This window comes from Melopsittacus undulatus, chromosome 2, assembly GCF_012275295.1.
Source record: "Melopsittacus undulatus isolate bMelUnd1 chromosome 2, bMelUnd1.mat.Z, whole genome shotgun sequence".
NCBI lineage: Eukaryota > Metazoa > Chordata > Aves > Psittaciformes > Psittaculidae > Melopsittacus > Melopsittacus undulatus.
In genome coordinates this window covers 28092654-28115723 of record NC_047528.1, presented here as the reverse complement: position 1 = coordinate 28115723, position 23070 = coordinate 28092654, and the positions used below count along the sequence as shown (strand labels likewise).

The following is a 23070-nucleotide window of genomic DNA, read 5'->3' as shown; positions in this document are numbered from 1 at the left end:
TCCAGCATTTGTACTAAAATACCATCTCCATTTTTCATTTTTGAGAACATCAAGTCACTTCTGTCTTACTGTTCCTACTGATTTAAGGTTAGGCTGGTTAAAAAAAAAATCCTCTGTATGAACCTAGGACATTATCATTCCACACAGATTTTAAAGTTAAAAAATAAGATTAGCAGCAAACTCACAGGCTAGAAATGAATTTTATTATCCAAATTATTCAATGCTTAATAAATCTATTCAAACTGGTTACCTCTGCAAATCCATTCAGGCCACTGAATAAAAACAATTCCAAGCATACCCACAAGCCTAATTTGGCATGCTGGATCAACAGCACACAGTACTCAGTTACGTGATACCACACACAGGATTGAAAATAATCCTATTTAAATTCAGAGTGACCTTAATTTCTGATTTTTCTTAGTACTGCCAAAAGACTGCTGAAATACACTATGCTAGTTTAAAGTTTCTTCATTTATTACCCTAACTACCTCAAAGCTGCATATGATTGACTGTTTCCCCACATTTCATATAATCCTATTAAGTCCTTAGTTCACATTGTGAAATCCCACCACAGACAATTGCTCATTATTTCCTGATAAAACTACATTATCATTAGCCAAGAAAATAGCATCTTCAACAACAAAAAAAATCAACAGGCCTACAAAACACAAAAAATGAGTAAGAGTTATTAACAGCATTTGGAAATTAAGTGGAAAATGGATCATCATCCAAGTTCTGTGTAATTACAAAGTCAACAGCACTGTGACAAAAATAAATATTCATTTGTTAGTAGAAGCACTATTTCCCAAAAAAAGTGACATTTTCTTGCATATTTGTTTTTGCAGAGATCAGTTATGGCCACTTCAGTAAGACGTTATATGGATGGTATCTGTTCAAGCTTTTCACCACAGTGTGAGTTCATGTGTTTTTAATCATGCAATGAAATTCAAGGAGGGAAAAAAAATAACATATATGCTATTGTAAATTGACTCCTAAGAAGCTTTTATATTGCTATCCTACATTATGGTTTAGTCCATGAGTATATGTAATTTATCAAAATGGTGACATATACAGAAAAAGACTATAAAAGTTTTGGGAGACATTTTATTAATGTACAATTTCATTAGCAATATACAATAAACAATTTCATTCTCTATGTGTTCTGTCTCCTTGAAGTTTGGTAAATACTCGTTCATATATAAAACTACACAATGCTTTTTTTTTGCAAGGACCAGAAATTGTGAAAATCTAAGTGCTACAGTATATCTTGTAGTGAATAAACACGTTGTCCAGAAGAGTTACCAGCCACTTCAGTGAAGCACTTCTAAAAATGTTTCTGATCAAGTTCAAATGCACCTGTTCATAAATAATGATTGGTGAGCTCATCTCCATTATATTGCTAAGGACAACTGTCTCCAACATAAAATACCGTTTCAATACATTTCTCCATATAGACAACCAGATAATCTAGTCATATTTACTTTTAACGAAATTTACAAGTAAAGTAACTTCAGAATTTATTCAGAATACTTATTTTTCAACCAGAAGCTTTACTTCGGACAACGCAGAAATATATCGCAAGTGACATTCTGCAGCAGAAGCTAGAGGCTTGAAAACAACTAAGAAGGACTAAAAGATCAGCAATACACGCTTTTACAAGAACTCTGACCATTCTGAATGTTAACATTAAAACCGGGTACTTCAGTTTGTGCGCCTGTCAAATAGTCAAAACCTCCACAAGAAAATGAAAGCTATCCCACAGAACACAGTATTTCAGAGAACATGTTAGACACCAGCATGGCATTCCTCATTTCAAATTGGCAGCTGAAATTTAACATCCACATGAGCTTGTTTTGCTAAGCTTACTATTTCGGAGAGTTTCACCACCTGAAAAACAGAAAATAAAGACTGACTTGAAAGCAATCCTAACTTGAATGAGCTAGACCAACCTTTTTAAACAAAGTAATGCCAGAGAGTCACCAGCAAAATCCAGAGCAGGGGAATTATTAGTCCAGTGCTTCTTAATCACTTTCAAATGAAAGATCAGTTAAGTCTATTAGAAAACATCTCAACAGTTATACAACGCCTGGTTCTCATTTACAACCCAGTATCTTGATGAAATAATACAAGTATATGTGTCTTTATGTGAACTTTGTGCACCACCCCGTTTTCCTGGGAGGTGCTCTCATAAGAGAGTCTATGTATCTAAAAGGTACTTCTTTGAGTTCTTGTTGCAAACATTTCTGGATCTTATTTTGATACCTTATGGAGCCTCAACTTGTCTTGCATAACAACTTAAAAAGTCTATAAATTACTTCCTACTTAGAAATTTTGGGGGTATAATGGCTTCTGATAGCTTCTGACTGCGGAGTAGTTCTACTTACAGAACATGTATTTACTGCTTTGTAAAACATTTTCTTCAGGCCCTGAAAATAAGCAATATTGATTTATGCTAAGCTATATTTAGTTAACTGAATGGAGTTTCAGCTTCTTAGTATTCTGCAACAGATGCTATGTTCTGAAAATATAACTAGCTAACTTACCATTTTTGCAGCTTCATCCAAGTCATCACATGCAAGGATTTTGAGGCCACTAGCTGTTATTAAAGCCTTGGCATCATCAACTCGTGTACCTTAAGAAAGGGATAAAATGCCGCTTTTAATGAACAGAAGACTACTACCACCAGGGCATTCTCCTATTTTCTAGGAAGCCTGTTCCAAAAGTAAGTTAGTGAATAAATCTAGAAGACAACTTCAGCAGTTACAAAAGCAGGAAATGTCTTTTTATTAACTTGCCAATCTCACCATTTAAATTCAAGGTCTGCCTTACTTACCCGTAATCTTCAGACAACTGGCTGCACAATATAAACTCAAGAACATTTGTCAATATGGACAGAATATATTTAACATCTACTGAAGCATACTCACCTTGCAAACGTACCACAATAGGTATTTTTAGGTCCAAATCCTTTACTGCCATAACAATGCCTTGTGCTATCACATCACATCGCATAATGCCACCAAAAATATTCACCAGTATGGCCAGTACCTACAGAACCAATGACAATATTCACATTAAAAATGGGCAAAGGCACATCAGATTAAAGTACCACTCAGCCTTTCAGCGTAAGGAAAATTCAAACTTCTTAAGTGTAACGAGGGACTCTGCAAGACAGGGAACATTTCTGTTCTAGAGACCATCAGCAATAGAAGCACAGTTCTGTCAAGTCACATACAGCAGAACTGTTACTTCCAGGAAAATGCCTGTCCCAGGAAACTTCTACATTGTCCTTCAATCCAGCATGTGTTGCAGGCAATCACCATTTCTCTTAATAGTGTTTATTCTTTGTGCATGCTTGAAAAGGCACACACTCATTTTCTGTATAAAATCAACAGTGTACATTATTAATCATTTTTAGAATATTCTGAAGAGAGCTGATTTTCTTCAACCAAATCAGACAGATAAAACTCCAGCAAAATTATTTAACAACTTAGTCTGTCAACTGTTTATCTCTCCATTTCTGACATTACTCCAGCAGAGGTACTTCCCACACTAGTACCTCCAAATACTGAAGAAGCCAGGCAAAAGAATGCAAAAAAAACGTACAAAACTCATGCATGAGAAATTGATTACACAAGTTAAAAGCTAGCATGCTTAGAGGTAAGCTCTCTGAAATATGTTTCATTCAGGACAGAGCCCTGAGGTTAAGGGAAAGTATCTTCCTACTGAAGTGATAGAAAGGAGCAGTAAAACAGATCATGGTCAATGGTGAGGGACTGAATAAAGGAGGAGCAAAAATGCACAGATAACAATGAAAGACAGAACAAACTTAACAAGACAAAACATTCATGTGCAACTGCTTAAGAAACAGTATCTTGGTTCTCATTATCCTGCAATTACAATAGCTCATCTATGTGAGATAGTTCTTGCTCCTGCTACTAATGGGTGGAAGCAACTTAGACTGGCACCCTAGAAAGATATTCCAAACAATCACTGAACTGAACCCAGAGTGGCAGCCAGAGTACAGTCCATGAGACAAGTGGTCTGCACTGCTCTTTTCTGACTTTTACTAGCAGGAATCCCACCTACAGTCATCAGGTTTTGATAAAACAATGAGCACCTGAAGGAAGGCTGAAAGGGAAAGATGTATTAACAAGTCTGTTTGGACACACTCTGTTCTTGCATCAGCAGAGAGCTGACATTTTAAGAACTTGTCCCAAATCAACAACTCCCAGATTCTTTCTTGTTTCTTCTCTTCTTTCTGTAATTCAGGTGCTCTGTGCCTATGTCCCTCAGTTTCCCACTGGTTTGCTGAAAGGTGAAGAAAGAAGAAGCCTTATGAGAAGCAGCTGAGGAAACTGGGGTTGGTTAGCCTTGAAAAAGGAGACTGAGGAGAGACCTTATCGCTCTCTACAACTACCTGAAAGGAGGTTGTAGCGAGGCAGGTCTTTTCTCCCAAGTAACAAGTGACAGGACAAAAGGAAACTGCCTCAAGTTGTACCAGCGGAGGTTTAGACTAGATATTCAAAAAATTTCTTCACCAAAAGAGTTGTCAAGCACTGGAACAGGCTGACCAGGAAGCTGGTGGGGTCACTATCCCTGGGGGTATTTAAAAAGAAATAGATGTGACGCTTAGGCACATGGTTTAGTGGTGGATTTGGCAGTGCTAGGTTCATGGCTGAACTTGGTCATCTTAAAAAGTTTTTTCCAACGTAAATAATTCTATAACACCCATGGAGAATGTGTCAGACCCTGCATTTGGCAACAAAAATCTTTCCAATGGCAAAGAGACTAAGCTTCTCTGTAACATCATTCATCGTTTGTTTCTGGCCCTTTCCAAAGATAAGCAAGTGGGGGATGAAATTCTGGTGCAAAAGCAGCATACCATTATCAGATCCTGCAAGTCACTCCTGCCTTTTTCAGTCATTTTTTTTTCATATTTTTCTTTCTTTTTGAAAAGTCTCAAGCTACCATTGAGTCCCTACTGGGATAAGCATTTCTATGTAGACCAGCAACCCAGTCCTTGCATTGTCCTTCTGGGATGGTAAAGCTCTGCCTTTAGTTTAAACTACTTTACTATTTTAATAATATTCAAACACTTCTGATAAAGCTTTCGATAGGATAAAACATTAATGCCCTTCCAAGGTCATTACAAAATTATTTTATCTTACGTTACATATAATTAGTACCTTAGATACTTGTTTGTGCACAGCACAATGAATATTCATCTCCACAACTCTATGCACAAAACAGAGCCAGCTGCAAAACAGGCCCAAAAGACAAAAAGAAAAAGAAAGGAGAAACCCAAGTGAATACTGCTTTTGGTTTAAACAGCAGGCAGGAGGAAATTCTGATTCAAAGATTTCTAGAAAGATTCAAATACAGCTGTTACTTCAACCAGAGGATATAAAACTGCTTATTCAGTACACAGCCAAAGAATCTATTTTTTAAAAAAGTGGAAAATTTTAAAAATATTTTCAGGCCTTTTTCATTTGCACCAAAATTAAGCTAACATCTCACTTTTCTTTCCTTTTTTAATTTTATGCTCCTAAAAACATGTATTCTGGAGAACATGCACTAAGCATTGTCTTTCAAATCACAGCCTGAACCTTGATACACCAACTCTTCCCTCACCTTTTTATCAGAGGTAATAAGCTTAAAGGCTTCTGTCACTTGCTGCACTGTAGCACCACCACCAACATCAAGGAAGTTTGCTGGAGTTCCGCCGTGAAGTTTAATTATATCCATTGTGGCCATAGCTAAACCAGCACCATTGACTATATGAGAATAAAGATAACATTTAGGAATTCAGTTTATAAATCCATTAGGTCATTTAAATTTCATTAAATAGAACATACCTAAGCAGCCTATGTTTCCATCCAATCCTATGTAGTTGAGATCTGCTTTTGCAGCATCCCTGTCTCTTTGATCTTCCTGTGTCCAGTCCTGCATATCGAAGATTTTCTTCTGACGATAGGCTGAATTACTATCAAAGTTTATCTTTGCATCCATACACATCACTGAAAGGAAAAAAAAAACAACATCATTTTATATTAAAATAATAGCTCAACTTCTACATAAATATGCTAAAGTATGTCAACTCAAACTTGGCAGCTGGCTCATGCAGTCCAAACTTACACTTTTGGCGAAAGACAGACTTAGCAGTACATGTAAACACAAGATTCTCTCAAGTTTACCCACAAAAACAGTTAAAACACTTTAACTGCAGAGAAGATAAATGAATACACCTTAATAAGACAGATGAAGTCACCTTTAAAGCAAAGAAGCTTACAATAAGCAGTTTGATAAATCTGGGTAATTTATGCTTCAATAATTAGCATTAAATTAATCCCTACAGAAGATCTCTGGTTTGGGTTTTTCTAATCCCTCTTAGTTTTCTGATTTTTAGATTTAAATGTGAGTGCCTGTAAGCACACAGAAACACAATGAAAAAACATCCAAGTTTGAAGAAAAGTTGTCAGAAGAATATACACAAAAGTAAATTTCACTTAGATATAGCAGGTGTTGTGGAAAACCTAGAATATTCCTTACATCAGAACTAAGTCTCTGTCTGTACTATTGTAAGACTTCATCTCTATACCTCACAACATATGATATAAAAATGACAAGGCATGAGAAACAGATGGGAGAGACTGCTCCATACTGTTCATTTAAGCAGCATTATTTAAAAAACAGCCTAACACAATAACAGTAGAGTAATAACAGTATAACAGTAGAGTAATTGTAAACTTTGATGAGGGAGCTATTTTAAATTTAAAACTGTTGTACTTGAGTTCAAGTACAAACATTCTCCACAGATTTGTTTTTTGGTAAGAGGGGAATTGGTTCTAATTAAATATTAACTATTCTGCAACTGGATGTGCTAAAAACCTTACAAACATCACCACTTAAAAACCTATAGTCTTTCAATACATCAAATATCAAATTCTATCAGTCATTCTGATGCCCAAGTAGTAACAGCAGGAGATTAATAGAAAGGTGCTACTACTCTGGTTACTTTTTCAGTACCAACTTTGAATACACAATATGGCTCAAGCTTCACTTAAAGCCTTTTGAACAGATCCATCTTCCAGAAATGCTTTATCCTGGATAGCCAAACACCCAAAAGTGGATGATGTGTTATTTTTAAATAAATAAAAAAAGAAAACTTAAAAGGAAGTTATTTAAACTTAAAATCCTACTTAGCAATTCAGGGACAGACACCTACTATGCCTAGATTTTCAAATTTATATGCTTTATTAAATTTGGGTTTGCAAACCATGTTAATGCTAAGTCCTCTTGCTGTATACAGCTGAAGTTTTAGCAGTGCAAAGCAACTAAAGTTTATAAAAATGTCAAGCTGGTACATGAAGAATATAAAGAAGAAACATTACCAACTCCTGATGAATCTTCCACCATCGGATTTATTTCTATCATGGTAGCATCATATTTCAGAAAGAGATTATATAGTTTGATCATATTTTCAGCTGCTTCATCCACCAGATTAGGAGGAAATCCCATTTTTTGGGCAAGCTGAAAGTAAAAGATCCATTATCAGTTAACTGATATTCGGGATTTGATTTAGTTACGAATTACACATGTTCCAGTTTAGCTATTATTACAGTGTCAAATGAATTTGTAAATACAGACCCTCTCCTGTTCTCCTGGAAACAAAGGAACTCTTGGGTTTTAAGAGATTGTTTTCAATACAAAACACTGCACTTACTCTAAAAAGAAGCTAGCAAGAAGTCATTATCATACACCTTTACAAGTTACACAAAAGCTAGATAAAGCACTGCCATACAGAGTTGGATTTGCATTGTCTGTCACCTGAAAATACTTAAATACTTAGTTCAAATCCATTTCAGAATGTCAAAGGGTTTAAGACAAGTCAGCAGGCTGAACACATGCACACTTTAAAAAATGTAAAAGCAACCCCCCCCATCCTGCCTAATGTGTACTTATCCACATTAACAATTACCCTAACAGTTTGCTCCTTTTTTATGCCTTCCACTATATCAATGGGCTCCTTAATTATTGCGTCAGGATTCTCTGCAGCAACATCTTCAATATTAACACCACCCTGAGAACTGCCTATCAGCACAGGACCCTGGAACAAAAAGGAAGGAAAAAAAGCATAAGTGCTTTTTATTACACAATTGGAATTTATTCTTCCCATAAGATACCTCACAGTAGCAAATTCTTCTTGTTAGTTAGAAAACGTGAGCATTTACTTCTCTGAAAATGTTACTATCTATTAAATACATCTATGTAATAACATAATTTTAATAACAACTATGTAATAATATTTTAATAACACTTTCCAAATTTTAAGGTGTATGTTCGGTCCAATTTCTTTTTAACAGGGAAAACTTTCCTTTGTATATAGCAACAGAGCAATTAACACAGACATACTAGTTTTAAATTATGATAGACAATTCAACTTACTAATCATATGCATTTCATCTTCTAGGTTGTCACTAGAAAAAAACACCTCCCCTTTCTCCACTCACCCTTACAAAAACACACATCAAATGTCAGGCACTCATGTATTCATTCTGCCATACTCCAACTCCAAGGACAAATCTCGTTCTGCAGACTAGTGACAAACTAGTGCACACTACCCCCGTTCAATAGAACAACAAAGTCATGGAGTTCTGACAAAATAGAACTCAACTATTCAATAATAAAAGAAATTAAGAACCATTGCAGCAGGTTTTGTTTTCTGTGGTTTTTTTTCAAAAAAAAAAAAAAGAAAAAAAACCCAAACCCTATCTAAATCTCAAAAAAAACCTCAAAGACTCACTACTGGAACCTAAAAATCTCTCCCCATGGGAACAGTCCTCCAGTTTACAGTAAAGATACATACTTGTATCATCTCAGCTTGCTGTCCCTTATCGCAATTACGCACAATTGTGTATTGCAATTCTGCAATTACCACCCGCACATGGATTATGACAGATGGTGTACTAAGGCAGCATTTCCTATCAGCACAGGTCTTTTTTAATAGTTAACAATTAATTACATAAAGCATGACATTGGTTCAGAGAACATGCTCAGTAACCACACCACTCTTAGCACCATCCTTCCAATTGGAAACATACAGATGGTAAATTATTCTACGTCTAATGTCAAGGTTCAACACAATCAATATTTCTGGATATTCATCCTGAACCACCAGGAAGCTACAAAACGTTATAAAAATAACTCATAGTTCCATAGAATTGACCAAAGTGAATAATTTTGCTCAAAACATAAGAAATATTGCTCCTACTGGCAAATAACACCCAAGAAATCAAGTTTCACTTTCAACAGACTATTTTACAGACTGTTTTCCCTTTAAAGGAAGAAAACAGTGTGTTGTTCAACCTTCACACTTCCTTCTTTTGAAAGGCATTTCCTCATCATAAGCACCCTAGACAAGATACAGCAATTACACAAGCACATCTAAAAACATGACTTCAAAAGGCAGCAGTAAAACCAAAGCACATCCCTATCAAAAGACAATAACCCACACGCTTATGCTCAATATACACTAATAAGATTGAATTTTTTTATACGAGATCAAGAACAAGTCAGGAAAGTATGTTTCCCTTCTTTATCTGATTTTCTTATATCAGTGACAGCAAATACTGCTTCCATTCAGGATGCTTGCTTATTGTTTACAGAATTTTAAGATCATAAAATCCAGCCATTTACAGTATTTTAATGCCACCTTGTGGTAAGTCTGGGGTGCGTACTGTAACATTTCCATGTTCCATGCTCTATTACACAGTACAAAAGAATGTAAGTGCCTAAGTCACGTAACTGTACTAAAACACAGCACAATTGATATTTTCCTGTCACAAAGCACACTACAGAGAAGGAAAGAGGGAAAAATACAAAATTAAACTCTTAATTTTGCATAAAAAAATAAAAGGTAAGACTAGTTTCCTCATTCCTCCACAGAAAATTATTTCATACTGATGCTGAAGATTTTCCTCTAATCACCAAGAAGAGCACCTGTGCAAACCCTTAAGCAGTGGAAAGACCAAACTCAGTTCTTTTTAAGCTTCAGAAAATAAAGTTCCAAGATCTGCTTTACTTTGGCTTTACTGAAGTTACCAATTCGTTCTTCGTGCTCCATAACAGAACACTAGTCTGTCAGAAAATACACTCACATTTCAGTAAACGGGTTTGAACTGTAGCCTAAAAAACTACATACCCACACATACAGAACATACACATGGAGTAAACTCTGGCTTTCATCTTCCTGACAGCTCTGAAAACTAGGCCCAAATCTTCTTACCAGTTCCCGAAGAGTGCTGGCGTAAGAAAGCTACCAGTGCTCTCAAAACTGAGAAACACATTTGTGCACCTTTGGGAACCTCCACACACTGGAGAAAAACAATGTCCAGTTTATCCAGGACCATTGGCTCTTCCAAAAGGCTTTTACTTATCATGCTCCTGACACACTTAAATAGTGTGTACATGTACATGTATAAACATAGCTGTCTTTTTAAACTAAATTCTAGTATGAGCATCTAATAGATAAGTGCAAACTCAAATCAAAATGAAAATAAACCCCTCACTCCACCCATCTCCCCTTCAGCTATACGACTATGAACTTCAGTTGGAGCTACTTATATTCATTTATTATTCCTTAGCTTTAAATTGTAGCATTATATTTTTAAAGCATTTAAGCACTAAGGCAATCATGTTGTTAAAGAAAAAAAAATTAGCTTATGCGTATTCCTGATTTTCAAAAGCAAGTGACCAATAGAGTAAACTGTTTTGGTATCTGTGTTTTTTATTTCAGTTATAACAACTAGTTTACTTCTATTTCTAATATTACTCACTTGAAAAGACCTTTCCATTGTTATTGCAAAATAGTATTCTCTCCTGGGATATCTGCGCTCACAGATAAATACTTGATTGCATATCCTGCCTTTTTCTCCTGTCTGCTTGGTAAACAACTTCTTTCCAATCATTTTGGAGGAGATGTCTTTTGCTTCTTCTGGACTAGAATAAAAGAAGCTCAGAATGTGACAAACTGCTGGGAAAAAAAACAGAAGTAGCATTTAAAAAAAAAAAAAAGAAATCTTACCTAATTTTTGTTACTTTGAGGTTAATACTTAAAACACTGATTTTAAACTAAGCAACAGGTTCAATTCATAATATGAAACTTTCAAGTTTTCCTACTTGGCTGGATAATTTAGAAACAACTTACGAAAAAACTATTTTCACTCCTCCTTTGAGGCCACCTTCAAACGTTCCTTTTCCTCTACCACCAGCTAAAACCTGCGCTTTTACCACCAGATCCTTTGAACCTAGAATGAAAGAAAACCCAGAATTTGTCATCTGTGACTACTAAAACAAATTGCCCCAGGTAGAATAATAAAGGCTGCTTTCATTTTATCGCCCCTTTTCCACACTCACTTCCCTCCTCCCCATCCTGTCCCCCTGATTCAAAACACAGATATGTGAACCAAAGACGGTATTGTAACTCACACAGGTTATTCCAAAAAGTCTCAAACCACCCACCAATTTCAGCTTTAGGCTGTTCTGTGAACAAACCTTGGTGAGCTAGTGTTCTAATTGGTCCAAGAATGTTGATGTTTTCATGTATCTTTAAACCACGTTTATATCACAAATAATTAAGCACCCAGTAACAACTGGTTAGTATCTCACAGACTATTAATAAGATGACACTGAGTATTTGTCATACTAAAATCCAAGATTTTCCACAATCAAGTACAAATACAATAACTGTAACCACTATCTTCTCAGCAACGATATGTAACTGTGGCACTTACCCAAGTCAACTTGCAGGTCCATTATGGCTTCCATTCTGCAGAGCACTGATGCATAAGCTTGAGTGCTTTGCAGATGTCAGAGGCCTAAGCAAATCTGCTATTTTTCCCAGAGCAGGCAGAGTAAACCCTTTAGTTATCTTCAACTGCTTAAAAATCCTTAACAAAATACCATTCTAAGTAGGGAAGACTATGCATTTGGGTTTAAAAAGTAGAGGGTATCATCAAAAAAGACCAGGATGTTCAAGACATAAAGCATAAAGCAATGAAGTTCAGTTCATCAAGTCATTTAAGGTGATAAAGGAAGAAAAACAAAGACCTGAGTAGTTACTCAAGTTCAATTACAATAAAATACACTGCAAACAGCAACTAGACTGCAAGATGTTAAGAGCTACCCCATTCACTTTTGTGCAGCACATCCCATCTTTTCTCATGCCACCATTAGCTGAACCACTCCGGTCTTTCTGAGCAAAGGAAGAACTTGCTGTTATCTTGGATGTGAGAAGGCAACCATGGGAAAGCCTAAGAAAACCGCAGTACTCCAGCAAAACTAGCAACTGTGCATCCTGAAGGTTATGGCAGACACAGATATGTTATTTCCTATTTTGGTCTGCATCCTTCCTGGCCAGATAAATTAAACTTGCATAATATCACAAGCTAGGGTGGCTATAAACAAAGAGAATGGTCAAGTTACTACTCCCAACCAGCTACTTATAAATTTTCCTTCTTGGCTATCTACTTAACAACAGATCTCTGAATTCACAATTGAAACAAAGTCTGTTGACATGAGAAGCATGAAGGTTATAAACATGCAAGTATATGTTGACTTACTATTTAACAGCTATTTACATATAGTCTAATATTTAAATCAGTTCCGGAAGACAACTCTTTCTTGTGGCTGCTAGGTACCAGCAACCAAGTAAGTTAACATGGCTTATAGAAGACTTAACTTTTATGTAATTACTTTGAGTACACAGCTTGCTCTAGAAAACACTAAGCCTCATGTGTAAGTAAGATTATCAATAGTAGCTTCCTGGGTAAATGAAGCCACATACTCCAACACATGAGCTTAAAAACAAATTTCCATCCATTTGAAAACAATTTACCTTGGGCATACACACAAACACAAAATGTGGAGAAGCATGATTTCCTAGCGTTAGCATAAGAGAGCAAAATATTTTATTATCTGATTTAGGAAAAAAAAGGAAAAATAAAATAACATCCCTTTCTCCCTGACAATCTACCTAGTTTTTTTCACAGGGCTCTGAAGTAACTCAAATATTTAAGATTTAAAATATTCACAGCATTATTTCACTCTTTTGAACTTTCTGTGGAAATCTGGTTTCTGACAATGATTCAGAACAGATATATTTAGTAATCAAGACTAAGAGATTTAATTTACAGTACACTAGGAAGCTCAGAAGAGAGGGTCCTGTTTCTCTACCTTACTTTACATCTCCTACACTAAATCCAGAAAGTAAAAGCTATTTCTACAGAGAAATTTTCATGAAGGCCGTAAAATTCACCCACAGGCACCTTCTTTGTAGTTTTTACTTCTCCTAGCAATAAAAACCAATATCTAAACAAGTCAGAACCAGATGCCAACTAAAGCTCTGTTAAGATCTCAAATGACATTTAGCTCTGCACGCGATTATAGAAGTAATTTACAATGGAAAAGACTAGTTACCAGGATTATCACTGAAGTTAAGACCTTCCCATACAGGAAGGGACTAAAAGAGCTTGGCACTTCTTTAAATCTATCAAAAGAAAACAAAGCAAGAAAATGATCCTGGTCTTTAGCCATACCTGGTGAGGCACAGAGCAAGAACACACTACTATATGTACACCATACACTCAATTTCCTGTTCTACACCAGCCAAAAGCAAAAGCCACCTACCAAGGAAAGTCAGTTCTAAAAAGGGGCACTATCTTCTTTACACAGAAGATAGTGAAGCCTGTCAGAATACATGAAGGAAGAATGCAAGAGTCAAAAGGAATTGGGCAGAGTTGTTCCCTCTGATATTCCTAAGGCAACAATTACTAAAATGCTAGCAGGAAATGAGAGGTATGGACTGCAGAAAGTAGACAGGCTAACAGTTTTCCCTTAACAGGATGTCCTTTTGCCAGTATAAGAGGCAAAATACTGGGCTAAATAAACTGTTGCACTCATCACATACAGTATTTCTTAAGAATTTAACTATTACGCATGATTAAACTTTGGCAAAACATAAAGACTGAAAAAAAACCACGTGTAAGAAACAACCTCAAACTTTTTGCAATGAGTTTTGGCCATAAAAAAGTCATCATTGCAACAGAATGGAGCAATTATGGCATTAAATGAGCATGATAGTAATGACTTGTAATTTGTCTTGCTACAGCACTGCAAGCAAACTAGCAGCTTGATTGCATAAACATGTAACACTTCAAGAACTATTTGGCCAGCTATGCTTACAAGTAATTAAGCTGCACAGACATACCTGAAACTAAAATCAAGATAAGATGTCCCAAGAAAACCTTAACCCATGCAGAAAGGTTATTGTTCAATAAGCTTCGCTTGTTTTTCCCTACAGCTCCTATTTAAAGTGACCCTGAAACTAAAGGGCAGAAATGCTTGCTCACACACCTCATCTGCAGCCACAGCACTATCACAGAGAACTGCTGATACACAGTAATCCAAGAAAAAAACTGGAAACCAGCAGCTAACATTTTTCTACTTGAGATCAACAGTTGTGCCCTTCTGGTGTGCTTACGCTGCTTTGAAATATTTCTGGGCTTCTGTCTCTATGAGAAATAGCAGTTTATGCCCTAGAGCAGGTACTCACATACAAAGTGAGGACAGTTTGCACCAGCCAACACTACACCAGAACAGCAGTCCTACCCTGCCTCCTGTCCTCAGCTTTTCACTCCAGCCTCCTTTCTTGTGCCAGCATAAGCGTTTGCACAATCACGCCCTGGAGCATATCAGAAGAGTGACACTGCTGGCAAAAGGCACTGAAGGCACTGAACGCAAAAGCTAACCCAGTGGACAGTACTTCTGTGAGTCTGTGCACTGTGTGACAAGCACAGTGACAGGAATACTGAAGGGAGCAGGACAGAAATCAGGACATTTGCTCTCAGCCACAGTAACAAATTGTAAAGCCTGAACACAGGGCACTAGAACTACATAGCAAACCTTTAATACAGCTGTCTCAGGCAAACAAGCTACAGACCGATACACAAAACTCAAAAGAAGCATTTGTTAAGAGCTGCATTTCCATATTAATGGCAGTTAGCACTAAAAGCATGTGGAAGTAAAAACAGACTGAAAAGAACCAGGAAATGTTTAGAAAATTAAGAGTAGATACCAATGAGAACAGGTGCCTGAAATCATCAGAACACTGAGTCAGCAACAAAAAAAATTATACAATACTAACACTATACATTTCACCTTCCTCATTTATTAACTAGACAACAAAAGAATAATACAGCCAGGAAACAGCCATATCTTCATTCCTATCAGGGCTGGTATCACTTTATCGGAAGGGATAATTTCTGATTCCATAACCTAAGCCTTCAGAGTGGGAGAAAAGTGTCTTTCTCCTTAGATACTCTCACAGATAACACATGCATACATGAGTTACCTATGTAAATTACAATCTTATGATAACCTTAAGAAGCAAGGTTTGTTGTTCCATTGTATCTCTGGACTTTTCTACATAGGTAGAAAGTCTCATGATTAGGGCAGGCAAGCTTTATACTAAAATGTTCTGCTCTACAAGTTTCCATTCTGACTTCTGATAAATATTGACTGCAGTGGCAGTACTGCTTTCCACATATCATAAACACCTTGATAATAATTGTGCAAGGCTGATGTGTTCTGACAAAGCAAACAACAATAAAAGGCAGCGATGGTTAATAACATAGTGCCAATCAAATTCTCAACTACCATTCAGCTGCAAACTTACCCTGGGAGACAGTCAGAGACACATAATTTTCGCCTGTTACTCTATTTAAAAGCTTTCAGTTCCAGGAAAACTTTCCATTTAAAGCACGAACCATTTTTTTCTTGTTGCACAGATATAATAAAATCTCTAAGTTTAAACAATAGTATTTATTGGAATTAGGGAGGGGAAAAGATGAGCATTTAAGTAACAATGTACTATCAACAGAAGTCTCAAAGATTATGCCAACCTTAACTCTGCCAACACAGGCAGAGAATCTCTTCAGAGTATACAGTCTGTGTTTTGTTAGGTACAGCTATTTAGAATTTAACTGACCATTACAGCAGATTTTTCTTTAATGTAAGACCTGCAGCATTTCTGCACATGTTTACCACCTTAGCTCATCATCCATATCCTACAGCATCTGAATAAATGCTCTGGAGCTTCAGACTACACACAACCTAAAAGACATCAGTTAACATAGTCTAGCAGATATTTGAAAAACAAGGAAAAGAGATAATGGCAAAACAACCAAAAACTATTAGGAAGAGAAAAACCTACATGTGAGCTTTCAGTGCGACACAGAACAAAGAAAAAAAAAAAACCTACATAAATACAAAACAAATAAAAAAATAAAATAAAACCACCAGCTTAATCAGAGACTACCAAGGAAACCGTGGCATAGACAAGGAGGAAATCACCCTAGCTTTGGTGCTACAGAGCCTGGAATACCTGTTCTTTTGAAGAGCTAATAAAGAAAAAACAATTACTTAACCTAAGAAAAAACTGCACATGTACTAAACTTTGGTTTCTGATTAAATCAAGCCAGAGATGAACAAATCTATAAATCTACCCAAGTTTACTTTTCTTTAACAGATACAGTTTGCATGCTTAGGCAGTAAACAGAAAAACAAAGTAACAACACTGAAAAGAACTCAAAAGTCAGAAAAGAAACATCTGACAGAACTGTTTTCGGGAATAGAGCCAAGCCAATCACTTGACTCTCTCTGTAGAAAGCATACCAAATTAGATCATTCTTTATAACCCACACTGATAAGGAGATGGACTAGATCTCCTAAACTGCAACAGCAAAAGTAGCAGCAAATTCAAAAACTTTGATACAGAAAGGTGAAATGTTACGCACCCATTTTTCCAACACCTCCTATTCTGAACAGCTATTTTACTGTAATTTGACAATCTGCCATGAGCATAAAGCTATGGGATTCACTATTTCAAAATCCTACAAAACTACCAGAATACAAAACCTGCTTCAAGATATTAATCACTTCAGAAATCTTAGCTTTCAAATTATCATGTAGAGAAGCATATGCTATAAAAGAAAAGCAGAATTTTATATACGCATACAATATGTGACTCTCTTCCACCCAGAGGAGAAGGTAACAGAGGGAGACTCAATAGAGGGAAGAGTCAGGAAGCATCAAGTCTTCAGTTACAGCAATACATACACTTTCATAGGTGCTGTCTTAATGAACAGCAATACATTTTAAAGAGTGTGTTCTGCTGAGCTACCTGATATCACACTGACAAAGCATCTGTTCTTCAAGAAATAAGCCTTTAGGTTTATTAGTCGTGTTATTGACAACAAATTCATATCACATTCTAAACCAGCACCAGTCACAGCGCTAGCTGGCATGCATGCATAGGCTGAGAGTACACTATACACTTTATATAGAGTCTACCACCAAGACACACTGCTGCTGCCTCTTACCAACACTGTGGAACAGAATTTACTCAGCTCACTTTTTCACTCATGTAACACATGAAGAACCTTATATTGCAAAGCCCACAAATAACCAAAAATATTGTTGGGGTGTTGTTGGTTTTTTTTTTTTTTAATCAATGAAAGTCTTTAAAAGACTTCAGATGCAAGTCTTCTCAGCTCTGAGTAGAATGCATTCTTTCAGTGGCACAAATAAGATCTAGAGTTCGTGAATGGAGACAGTGAACTACTGGAGAAAAAGTGAGCAGTGAGACTTACAGGAGGTCCAAACCTACTCTCAGAGACTGAATTACTCAACAGTAGTTATTTTAAAAGGGTCATAGATGTGCGAACCAGCATACAGTAATAATTTATGTGAAATGAGATGGAAGACTCTTTACAGGGAAAAGCTGCTTGGGGAAAGTAACAAATTCCAGTGATGACTCTCAATAGCCACATATGGAAAGAAAAAGCTATATGCAAACCAATGCTGTAGTAATTACACAAGACAACTTTCCCATGACACAACAGAAAGGATTCTTAAAAAATAGAAGCAAAGAAATAATTATTTGCAGAATCCAGCTAGAACAGAAATCTGAGATGAAAGCAGCACTATAAAAAATATGATAGCTGCAGCAGAAACCAAATTTTTAAAAAATAGCAAAAATATATATACCATTTTTCCCCTTAAGACTCAAACCAGGTTTAAGAGAGCTGTCACCATGGCTAAGAAGTTGCTCACAGCATCTAATTTCATTTCAGCTTTCTTAACAAAAAATATTAGAAAAATGTTAGAGAACAATGCAAGCTCAAAAACTGTTTTTTACTCCATATACATTTCAAAATTACTTTACATATAGGTAAACAATCTGCTCCCTTTAGGATATTTTAGTCTTTAGCAGTAAAAAACCATTTAGCACAGGAAAACTGAGGGAGTGGAGAGGAAGCAACCTTTCTGGCTTCCAGACTATTTCATCTAACTTCAGACCTCAAGATAAGTATAACTTTGAATGAAATTCAAACAAATTTTATCATTTTTGTTATTTAAAGAATATTTAGTGCACTATTCTAACTAGGCTCTAAGACAATCTGCAACGTCCCTATGCCTCAGCTTGATTCCACCACACCAGCTACCTCACAGTGATAATAATCATCAGTATAGTTAAGCTTTGGCTTTATTCATGCAACGGGCTTACACTGATTTCGCTACAGCCACAGCTAAACTACAATAATCTCTGTTAATAAGAAGGTTGTGTTTGTTATACATTGGGACAAAAAGTTACCCATTTCTAACTGAAGTGAGGTATTTGCAAAAGGAAAGAAATCCAATGCCAAAACTCAAGTTTACAGACAGCAGGTTTCTGACTAAAGGTTATCAGAAGCATGTGGATCACCACTAGGAAAACACAGCAAACAGTGTTACCTACTATCTTTGGGAGGGTTTAGACAAATGCAAAAGACAGTTTAACACCTAAAAAGAAGCAAAAGATAATCTATCTACTGGCAACAGCTCTTACATAACGAAAAAAAACAATGAGCAGCAAGTGGACCAAAAAAAGTGAGATTTTTTTTCATTATAAATCAAACTCCTTCACTGTGTTCTCCTTTTGGGAAGTCATCTCTTCCTCAAGTACCAAAGAAAGCCACAGCACCATAGTCAAGCATATGGCTGAAACCAGCAGCCTGGAATTTCTCTATTCCAGCTTATGAAGGAATACAAACTCATATACTTCATTTTTCTGATCCCCAATACACTGCTCAGGGTCAGATAATCTTTTAGCTGGAGGCATACATATGACATCACATGGTTGAGACAGTTAAAAGACAACAATTAGACACACCTGCTTTGCTACATAAACCCTCTCTGAACAATGAACAATACAAAGGAATGATGACCTTCGAGTTTCCCTGCTCACTAAGAGCCCCAGGCAAAGATTGCCTCACCACTAGAAGGAGTTCTGTGCAACATATTCATGTAAGCAAAGGGGTATGTCCAATTCGTGAAGCTTAGATTATGCTACAATGTAACCTGAACACAAGGAGCAGGTCTGACTTTTAAATCATTCCCAGAAGTATTTTAATACCTTTCTTTAATGCTAATGAAGTTATAATTTTGTGTCATTTATTCTCTAGTGGGAACAAAAGAAACCAGGCAGGCAGGCAGGCAACACCTGAATTTCTGGGACATCATATCTGAAAGAAAAGCAGCTTTTCCATTCCTTTCTACATTACAAAGCAGCCTAACTTGCTCTAGAAAAAAAAAGGTATATTTTTCCAGACTTCATTTCTTGCCTTAAATGCACATATGAAGCAGAAATTAATCTTACAAAGCCTGTAACCCTATGAATCACTAGAAAGGTAACCATTTGGAGGTGAAAGAGATTTAGGCATTTAATTATGAGAATGGAATATAAGTAATATCCTTTACTAAAGCTGTGTGATAACCCTACTACATTTTTTCAAGGGAGGGAGAGCTTTAAGCTAAAAAAAAAAACCAACCAAACAAAAAAAAACAGCATTAATGGCTCTAACAACAGAAGCCAACTTCTACATCACATCCCAATTAAAACAAAGTTTTACTAAGACACACAGTAGATAAAGTAGCAAATTAATAGGCAGTCAAGTCCAAAATTAAAGCTCAACTCTAAATACAGTATTTAAGCACGAGGCAAAGGAGACTGGATTCCCTTCCATAAACAAGCTGGGAATTTAGCATATTAACTACAAGCCATTAAAGTTCTCCCCTCCCACATAAGGCAGCTGCATTTTGCCAGAACAGCACAATTACAAAGGTATAGGATTTTACTTTTCTTCTGCAACCTAAAAGCAAGTATGCTTTGCATCTTCTGTTCTATATGAGATCTTGGACTACAGAAGCCTTACCTGCTACCACCACTGAAGCTCTTCAAACAAGATCTCCTCTAAAATTGTTTGAGCAAAAAGACATCAGGATTTGTAGCAGTCTACTGCTCATCTCAGAGAGGTTTGTGTAGCTGTATTAGTCTAGGCTAACACAATTTATACCTGCCCCATTCCTTCTAAGTGAGACTCACAAGTTACTGGAAGAGTATCTGCAGCATTCAGTATATGGGAACGATGACGCTCAAAATACATGTTCACAGCCTTTAATGGAAGCAAGACCAAGTCCTCCCCATTTCAGGGTCGCAGTTTAGCTTTGTAAACAAGTCTGAATAAAGACACTCTCAGTTAAGAAAAACTAGATCACTTAACTGATTTCACTGTGTGAAAGCACACTGCTTGTTCTCTGAGTAATCCTAAGCATTAGAAAACATCAGATTAAGATAATGTCAGCTCCAAAGTAAATACTCAAATCTACAAGAAAGTTGCTTCACAGAAAAGGCTCTCTTTAAGAGAAGATATGTTCAGAACTCCAACAAATGTCTTACCAGAAAAGACAGAAAAAGTAGTTACACCTTGTATCAATCCCATGCCTAAATTGTATATGTTCTATACCTATTTCTTTTGCTATTTTGTAAGCTTCATCTGGTGTCTTGGCAACTAGTCCATGTGGAACAGCAATGCCAGCCTCCTGCAACAGTCCCATGCTCAGATACTCATGTAGCGAGAGACTCCTCTGTTGCTGCTGTTGCACCTGAAATCCATGATTATTGAGTATTCCTGGGCTTCCACCAAGTACCTGAAGGAAGAGAACAACAGAAAACAGAAAAACAAAAAGAACAAAGAAGATGACTGTTGGGGAAAACTGCCATCTTAACTTAGGTTAAAAACCCTATATATTAAACAAGTACAATTTACTGTATCAATGCAAACACCTGAATACTTAATCCTAAACTTGTTATACATTACCCTTAAGTCATTCATGTCAGGTTTGGTACTGGGGTTTGTGAGGGTTTACTAAGGCAGTGGGAAAGAGCCAGTGAAGCTGCTAGCACTGACAAGGACTGACAAGGTTAAAACACTATTTAGATACCATTTAAGTACTTAAAGGAATATATCTGTAGGGAAAAGCACCTTGAGAAAATCTGGAAGTATAAGAGAACAGAAAAAAAAAGCACACAGAATAGGTAATTCAAAAGTTCTGGTAGACTGCCTCTGTCTGCCAAACTTGGGAAGCCTTGGGAAAGATGGGCAGCAGAAACTAAAAGAAACTTGCATTTATTCTGATTGGTTTGGCTTTTTTTGGTTGGTTGTTTTCGTGTTTTTTTTTTTTAATATGTACCATTGGCACAAACACCACAAAAAACAGTCTGTATTGGAAAAGTTTTAACAGACTGTATTTTAAGATTTCCTTTTAAATAAAGTAAGCATGCAGACAGCACAAAAGCTTCACTATGGCACTTCAAGTTAGCAAATTGACACAGCCTATTTAGCCTCCAAAGGATTCCTTCTGCAAACAGGAGGCCCCTTCCTTGGCATGAAACCCAAGTGAGAGGTGCTGACCACTGTAGCTGCTCTTCTTGGCACTGATTGACCAGCCGGGTTCTGAGGCTGTGCGTAACACGAGAGGGGAACTCGAAGCGACCTTCCTCCGTGCGTGAAAGGAGAAGACAGTCTCTCGGAGTATGCGTTACACACTTCAACCTCCCTCGCTCTTTGGTTTGCACTGTTTTTCTGGAGTTCTTCAGCCAAAAAGGTGACCATACCCGTAAGTCATTCACAGGAAACAAGGGCAAAGACTGGGGAACTGCGAGCTGGAATAAGAGTCTACTGACACAGTCCTATTCATCCTATGAGTTAGGTGACAGCAGAGATGACAACATCGGGATTTCCAAGCCAAGTTAGGTAGGGGAGTTTGAAAAGGAAAAAAAAGGGGATCACGCACTCAAGACCTGCCACAAGCAAAAGCAGCAGCTAGGGTGGCATGGCACGTACACCAAAGGCAAGCGCCGGCCCCGCCGCCACGACAGGCCGAAGCAGGACAGCACAGGACAGAACAGGACAGGTCGGCGGCAGTGGGACGAGACGGCCGCCCCTCCTGCCACCGCTTCGCAGGCTAGGCTGGGCCCAACCCTGCCCACTCCGTCCCACCCCCGCTCCCGAGCGGCCGCTACCTTCGCCGTAGCGGTGCCCAGTACGGCGCGGAGACCGCTGCCCCTCAGCCCAGCCGACGCCCGGCTGCAGATCATGGAAGCCGCCATGGCTGAGCCTCTTCGCCCTCAGGTGCCCCTCCCGGCGCGCATGCGCCACCTCCGAGATGGGGTGGAGGGTGCAAAGGGAATGGGGTGGAGCAGGAAACGATCGCGCGACTCCCCTCCCTCAATGACAAGCGCCGGCGGCGCGGGAGAGGCTCGACTCTATGGTCTCCGAGGGCCCCGCCCGTGCCCGATGGGTTGTGCTGCCCTCTGCCGGGGCGGACTGAGGCAGGGCGGGCGGTTCACCGGCTTCCCAAGCTCTTGTTTTCCAGCGGCTTTGGTTCTTGAAAAAAGGGTATTCTCTGACAGGGCTCCTAAAAAAAGGCTGTAATTCACCCACAACCGTCCCACCCACGTCAGCTTCAGCTGTCACTGTGTGTGTCAGATGGGAGGAGAGGGTCACTTCTGCCACCATCCTCCCCCCCCCCCGTTCTGCTTCAAAACGGAAAAATTATCAACATTTTTACTCTGATTTTTATTTCTTTTTTTAATTATTATTATTTCAGGGTGTCTTCACGCAACAA

The 23070-nt window shown here is 37.6% G+C and overlaps 1 protein-coding gene across 1 annotated transcript; it reads right to left on the bottom strand.

Moving 5' to 3' along the window:
- Positions 1 to 1086: 1086 nt before the first annotated feature.
- On the bottom strand, positions 1087 to 22619 carry SUCLA2 (succinate-CoA ligase ADP-forming subunit beta). Its single transcript, XM_005147667.3, has 11 exons — positions 22466 to 22619; positions 20907 to 21090; positions 11210 to 11309; positions 10839 to 11001; positions 7982 to 8110; positions 7395 to 7533; positions 5859 to 6020; positions 5635 to 5777; positions 2928 to 3048; positions 2544 to 2632; positions 1087 to 1887 (listed from the first exon to the last, which is right to left on the bottom strand). The coding sequence occupies exons 1-11, from the start codon at positions 22550 to 22552 to the stop codon at positions 1813 to 1815; spliced, it is 1392 nt and encodes a 463-aa protein (XP_005147724.1). The 5' UTR covers positions 22553 to 22619; the 3' UTR covers positions 1087 to 1812.
- Between the last annotated feature and the right edge of the window lie 451 nt (positions 22620 to 23070).